Source organism: Octodon degus, unplaced genomic scaffold (genome assembly GCF_000260255.1).
Source record: "Octodon degus isolate 3935 unplaced genomic scaffold, OctDeg1.0 scaffold00147, whole genome shotgun sequence".
Taxonomy (NCBI): domain Eukaryota; kingdom Metazoa; phylum Chordata; class Mammalia; order Rodentia; family Octodontidae; genus Octodon; species Octodon degus.
The window spans coordinates 4,700,510-4,707,831 of NW_004524723.1; the positions used below are offsets into that span (position 1 = coordinate 4,700,510).

The 7,322-nt window shown below is 53.9% G+C and overlaps 1 protein-coding gene across 1 annotated transcript in view; it reads left to right on the forward strand.

The window, feature by feature from the left end:
- The first annotated feature begins 6,845 nt into the window (after window positions 1–6,845).
- The window catches only part of Adcy5 (adenylate cyclase 5), a 132,107-nt gene continuing 131,630 nt past the window's right edge, over window positions 6,846–7,322 (forward strand). The window contains exon 1 of the mRNA XM_004642181.2: window positions 6,846–7,322. Within this exon, the coding sequence (XP_004642238.1) occupies window positions 6,943–7,322 (380 nt within the window). The 5' untranslated portion in view covers window positions 6,846–6,942.

Consider the following 7,322-nt stretch of genomic DNA (forward strand, 5'->3'; position numbering starts at 1 on the left):
TGCCAGGCAAGCGCTTATTCTACTGAGTCATCTCCCCAGCCTTGAGATATCTTTTATATCATAACGTTTGCCCAGGCTGGGGATATAGCTCAGCACCATACTGCCTGTCTAGCAAGCTCAAAGTTGTGAGTTCTATTCCTGGAACCCTCCCCCAAAAAAGTCCAAGAATAAAGTGTACCATTGTCAGTATGTAGTTCAGTGGCTTTAGTATATTCTAGTACACTTGCATGATTATCACTATAATCTAATTTTGTTGTTATTATTATCACTATTACTGTTTTTTGGTACTGGGAATAAAATTCAGGACCATATGCTTGTCAGGCAGGCACTTTACCACTGAGCTATATCCCCAGCCCCATAACCTAATTTTATTTTTTATTTTTTGGCAGAACCAGGGATTGAACTCAGGTCCTTGGGCTTGCAAGGGAAGCGCTTATTCCACTGAGCCATCTCCCCAGCCCTCCATAACCTCATTTTAGAACACCCTTATCATCCTAAAGGAAATTTTGTACCTGCTCCCTGTCACTCCCCATTCCCCTTCTCCCTCTAGGCCTAGTTAACCATTAATCTACTTCCTGTCTCAGGGCTTTCTGCATTCCTTTTTAGCAAATGTTTGTTATCCCAAAGTATGACAATCTACTAGTGGGATTTTAAGCAGTGTGGAGGAAAGTGTTTATAAGTACATACTTCTTTCTACAAGTATTGCTGAAACTCTAAAGTATTGATATTCTAATCTCTAAGATAGAAATATTCCCTTAAGAAGCAGCCTAAAGGGCTGGTGAGATGGCTCAGTGGTCTAAAGCACCTACTTAGAACAAGCTAAACTGAGCAAAGCACAGGGACCACGGTTCAATCCCCCAGCACCACATGCCAGCCAGCCCCGCCCCCTGGTGGGCTGAGCTGGACACACACACTAAATAAATAAATAAATAAATAAACAAAGTTAAAAAAAAAAAAAAGAAGCAGCCTAAAGGAATGCAGCATGAAGATCTCAAAGGTTGAGGCAAAGGGGAGGATGGATGGAGGGGGCCTGTCCTGGGAGTTTATCGTTGGCAAACCAAGCAACCACTTAACGAGGGGCCTCCACAGTCCTCTTAGCATTACCTCCTCTGAAGCCAGCACCCTTTCACATTGAGTGCACTTCCTAGAGTTTGTCTGAAGACCGTGCACTTTTCTCTAGCTTTTCCAGGTTTTCTCCTGCCCCTGAGAGCTCCTCCGCTTTACATAGGGATTGGCCCCTGGGTTTTCTCCTCATCCCTCCATAGTTCTCTTCCAGCCAATAGTGTCATTCCAGCACCAGGGTCACTCTGGGTCTCAGTCTACATCTGCTCTGCAGTGACTTCCTCACTTGCTCTGAGAGCTTGCTTTATTTTATTATTTAGTGGTACTGATGATTGAATCTGGGTCCTTTCCTCTGAGCTACATCCTCAGCCTTCCCCACCCCTCTTTCAGGACAGGATTTCACTAAGTTGCCTGGGCTGGGCTCAAGCTTGTGATCCTTGTACCTTAGCCTCTCAGACTGTTGGGTGTACAGGCACAGAGCAGCACACCCAGTGCTTTTTGCTTTTTCAATATGGCTACATCACTGCTTAGGTTGCCTTCCACAACACAATGGGCCTGGATATTCCTGTCTTCAAAGTCAGAGGCTGCTTACTGTCTTTAAACCCAAGCTCCTCTGCTTTGTCCTTCTCTGTGCACACCACCTCATCCACTCCCTGAATAGATACCAATTGTGTCCTCAAGGGTCCAGGGACTGAAACAGTTTTGTGAACATGTTAAGGTCACACAATGTGTTATGATAGAGATACTGTTTAAGCTAGAGGTGCTAGGCCTGGAGGTCGAAAGACTGCCTATCAAACCTAGCCAGGAGGGAGCTGAAGGGCAGGGGATTAGAAAGTGCTTTACTCCAGCACTGTCAGTTTAACTTGTGGAGAAAAAGGGATAAGGTTTGCTGAGGCAAATGAGGCTCAGGGTGGCTGGGTGATGCTGGGACATGGTAATGTAGTATGCAGTGAAAGCAGGCAGATAGAAAGGCTGAATTATTAACACTATGGACACATCCCAGTGGCGCTGTGGTTGGATGGGGATAAAGTGGAGGACTGGTTTGAGTACATGGAGATGGCACTGTTCAAGCAAGGAAGAAGACCACCTGGAAAAAGGCAGTAGTGAGAGAACTCGGAAGAATAAACAGATGTGAAAAGATGGGCAGACGAGAGACCTTGGCTTTCAGCATCTGGAGGATAGTCACCCCACTGGTGGGAAGAGTAAGCTATGGAAGAGACGAACTTGGTCTCAGATACATGGAATCTAGAGTGTGGGTGCCCCTAAGGAGCATCTGTGGGCAAGGGAAAGCTTGCAACTGGAAAGGGAAGTAAGGGCTGAAGATACACGTTTCAGAAATATCTTACAGAGAAAAAAATGTGCTTTATCCTTAGACCTAGCAATTCTACTCACAAGAATTTCTTCTAAAGATATAATTAAGAATGTGTGTGAAAATTTATCTACAAAAATGCTGTTTATAATAGTCAAAGAGAAAATACTTTATAAACTGCTGTGACAGTGAATAATGTTTAGCAGTAGAGGATTTCTTTTTTTTTTTGGTGGTACCGGGGATTGAACTCAGGACCCTGTGCTTGCCAGGCAAACACTTGTTCTACTGAGCTATCTCCCTGGCCCCCTAGTAGAGGATTGTTTAAACAAATCATGCGATACTCATGCAAGAGAATTTGATTCTAACAATAAAATAGGTATTATAAATGAGAGAATGAATGCTTATTGACATGGTAAAAGATATATCATATTTTGCTAGGAAGAAAAAGGCAGCCAGAAGGCCAGCCAGATAGCTCAGCAGATTAAAGTGCCTGCTTAGGCAGACACAGGGACTGGGGTTCAGTTCCCAGTGTATATGCTGGCCCCACCCCTGGGGCATGCTGACAGGGTGATTGAGAATGGGTGTGGTGGCAAGTACCTATACTCCCAGCACTTGGGAGGCTGAAAACAGGGGGATCACTATGAGTCCAATCTGTGTAGTGAGACCCTGTACTAAAAAATAAGGAAAAAAGAAGAAAAAGGCAGCTGGGTGTGGTGGTGTACCTGTAATCCTCGCACTCGGGATGAAGGCTGAGGCAGGAGGATTGTTGCAGGTTGGAGACCAGCTTGGGCTACAAAGTGAGCTCAAGGCCAGCCTGAACTGCATAGTGAGACCCTGCCTCAAAAAGACAAATAAAAAGTGTTAGTTACTGTGTAAGAAAAAATTAATAGCCTAATACTGATTCTCTCCAGGAGGTAGAATTATAAATGTATGTTTCCTTATATCAATCAATATATGGCTTTTATTGTAAGATGATTTTTTTTAAAATGAGTAAAATGAAAAGGAATGACCTCAGGAGAGTTCAGAGAATGAGAGGAGGATGAGTATGGGTCTTTGATCAGTGACCTTAATACCTGTGGCCATGTGGCCTGTCTTGAGGGGCTTCATAGCAGAGGACAAGAGGTATACTACTGCCAGTGGTGGGCCATGGGCAAACTTTTCCATTCTCCGAGTCTCAGTTTTCTCATCTTTATTCTGAAGAGAAAAATACTTTCTTCAAAATAATTAGATGATGTTAAATAAAATTTGTAAAAGGCCATTAGCTTGGACTAAGTTCCTGTACTAGGCCCCAGAGACCAAATTCAAATGGAATTACTCATGCTAAAGATTCTGACCTTCGAGCCAAAACTAAGTCATCATCTGACCTTCCCAAGAATCAGGTAGGAGGGTGGCAAGGGGGGAATGACATTGGCAAACAGGACGCTTTTAGCTATCCTAAATCTGGTTTCAACCTTTATAGGGAAAGTAACTCTGAAACAACCTATGCACTCTTTGTTCTGTTTCTGCTTCTTCAGCCCCTTTCTGTCACATCAAACTCCTCTGCTCAGCTCATCCCAACAGTCTATTTTATACAATGAGGAGTTGCCTGATTCTTGACACAACTCAAAGCTAATTTTTAAAAAAAGCCAATTTAGATCTGTAGATTGCCTATTGTAATATCCTCTTTTTACAGACAACAAAATATTGACATACAGTGCACAATAGCTTAATAAACATGAGTCAATCTTCCCCTTTCCTTCATCCTTTTCTCCTGGACCCAGATCAAACTTCCAGTCTCTCTGGCCCTCACAGTGGGAATTACACCCTCTCCGAACACGACGTGGTCTTGGAGTTCCGACTACAAAGAACTTGGTTGGATCTGGTGCTCAGCGCCAGCTCAGCTCTCTCCCTCACAGTGAGCTCCCAGTCTCAGGGTGGCAGGTAACACCTAGCCCAGCGCTTTGCACAACGGGGGCGCTCTAGAGTTTTTGTTAACTGATTTCACGTTTCTTTTCATGATTTAGCTAATCATGGGTTACTCAAAGGCTGGACGGTTCTTCAAGGGTTAGTTTACTCATTTCTTGGAATTCTTTTCCCAATTTGTAGCTCTGACAACATTCATCTTCTAGTCTGCAGAGATGACCAGCAAAGGGACCGGGAGAGGAGGCCTCTGGGCTCCTTGTCAAAGCTCTGAGAAGAGATAGAGGACGAGGAGGGGAAAATGAAGGCGGGGCTCGTCCTCTCTAGAACTCTAGCACGAGGGCTTGGGGCAAAAGGAGGTTCTCTGTCCAGGAGTAAAGTCTCCACTCGCCTTTGTCACCAGCCCTGGGTAGGGATTTTGGGGATCTCCTCACGTCCCCGCCTTGCTCTGGGATGTGTCCTGCCAGCCAACGGTTTAGGATTAGGGAGGCAGCCTGGAGCTGAAGACAGATCTTTGGGCAGCAAGGCAGGAAGCTCGTATGACCTAAGGCAAGATGGTTTCGCCCTTGCCGCCGGCCTCAGTTTCTGCATTTATAAATTAGGAATAACCATACACCCAGGGCTACTACGGGGGAAACTAAACCATATTTTAAAAAGTCCGAACAGACAAAGAGCTCCTTCTAAACGCCAGGTGTCCCCAGTGCTGTCCGTAGGGTTTCTTCTCGGTAGCTAGCCACCAAAGCGGTCCTGTCCGCCCCGCCCTGGCTGCACCGGCCTCACCCACTGGATCTCCATCTTTCCCGTCGCTGTCTTCCAGCGCCTCAGAGTCCGGTCTCAGCAGCTCCCCAGTCCATTCCCGAGTCGGGCTCTGAGGTCCCTGGAGCATCTCCAGGGACTCTGCCTCCGGCTCTCTACCGCAGGCGATGCCCCGACACCCCCCGCCCGGCGCGCCCTCTTTTGGCACGGTCGTCCGGCCGAAGAATCACCCAATAAGAGCGCCCGACTGGAGGCTGACAGCTCAGGAAACGGCCAATCCAGCCGGGCCAGGGAAGGGGGGCGCAGCGCCGGGGCTGAAGTTGGGTTGAATGGGGGGGGGAGAGGGATGGGGAAGAAAAGGTGATACAAAAGAGGGGAGCTAGGACTGGGGGCGTAGGAACCCAAGCCGGGGGTGGGGAAGGACCGCCCGCCAGCCAAATCCAGCGAGGGGACAGCGGGCAGGATCCTGCTCCAGGGAGGGAGGGGCACGGCGCAGCGAGCATTTTAGGTGAGGAAAGGAAGCGGGGGTCCCTGCGACCCCAGCAGGGCACGAGAATGCCCGCGCGGCGCCGAGGTTGGGGCAGCGGCCCGGCCGAGGGCGGAGGCGGCCGCGCGCCGCTGTGAGCCAAAGCCCGAGCGGCGCGGGGGGCGGGGAGGCGGCGGGAGGAGGGGATGCGGAGGGCGCTCCGGCGGCGGCAGCGAGCGGGCGAAAAGGGAGGAGCGGCGCGAGCGGCCGGAGAGGCGCAGGGCCCGAGGCGTGCATGGCGCGCCCGGAGCTGGGCTCCCGCGGGCCCCCTCGGAGCAACCCCGGGGCGCCGCGGCTTCTCGGCGGGCGGCTGTCGGCAGGAGGCTTTTGATCGCCGGCCTTGCAGCGCTGGACGCCGCACACTGCGAGAGAAGCCCGCCTGCGTCGGGGCAGAGCAGCGGCGGCGCCGCGCCGGATTCCGCCCTCCTTCTGGCAGCGGTGGCCCTGCAGCCGGCAGCGAGGAGCCCGGAGATCGCGGAGCCAGCACGACAGAGCCCAGGACAGGCGGGTGCAGGCCAGTCCCACTCGGCTTGGGGACCAGGGGCAGGCTACAGGCGAAGGGCCGCACCGCGGGAGTCGGTGCTCGCCCCCGCCCCCTGCGCGATCGCGCCGAAGACTCGGTTCGGCTTCAGCTGGGGCCCCCGCTCCTACTGTCGCGGCGGGAGGTGGGGGATGCGGGCGACGGCCCCCCCGGGCTCCCGGACCCTCCCCCCCAGGGCTCCGGAGCTGTTGCTCCGCCCGCCGCCCCCTCCCCCGTCCTCTCCACCCCCCAACTCACCTCCCCACCCCTCGTAAGAAAATAATGCTGGCAGGCGCCCGTACCTCCCAGTCCTTCCCAGTCCGCCGCGAGGAGAGGGCACCCGAAGCTTCTCCGCCCCGGGACCCCCGCCGAGCCGCCCAAGCCGCCGCCTCTTCCGGAGGACAGCCGCGGAGCTCCGCTTAAACAGCATCTGCGAGCGCCGCGCCCGGGTTCTGCCAGCTCCCGGGAGGCGCCGCCCGCAAGGACACCTCTCTGTCCCGCCTTGTCCGCAACTCCCGTCCCCGTCGAGCTCGACGCGAGTCAGGAGTCCGGACCTCTCTGCACCGCGCAGCAGCCGGAGCCGACCCGCGCCCCAGCGAGGAGCCAACTCCAGCTCGGACCTGGGACACTCCACGCGGACTCGCAGTCCCGGCTCACCTCGGGCCGCGCTCGCCTCCCCGGCCGCCGTCCCGCCGTCCTCCACCGCTCAGGACGGGGGTGCCAAGATGCCCCGCTGCTGCGCAAGGCCCCGGGCCGCCCCCGACGTGTGACCCCAGCTTGGTGCCCCTGCTCGGCCGGCCGCCCTCCCCTTGGAGAACCCCGGCACGGCCCGGGGGGGAGGAGGAAGACGACCACGAGGCCGAAGGGGGCATGTCCGGCTCCAAGAGCGTGAGCCCCCCGGGCTACGCGGCGCAGACTACGGCTGCACCAGCCCCCCGGGGAGGCCCTGAGCACCGCTCCGCGTGGGGAGAGGCCGATTCGCGCGCCAACGGCTACCCTCACGCCCCCGGGGGTTCGATTCGCGGTTCTGCCAAGAAACCCGGTGGGGCAGCGACCCCACAGCGGCAGCAGCGTCTGGCCAGTCGCTGGCGCGGCGACAGCGATGGTGACGACGAGGCTCCGCTCAGCGGCGACGACCCCTTGGCTGGGGGCTTCGGCTTCAGTTTCCGATCCAAGTCTGCGTGGCAGGAGCGCGGCGGCGAGGACTGCGGTCGCGGCAGCCGGCGGCAGCGGCGGGGCGCGGCCGGCGG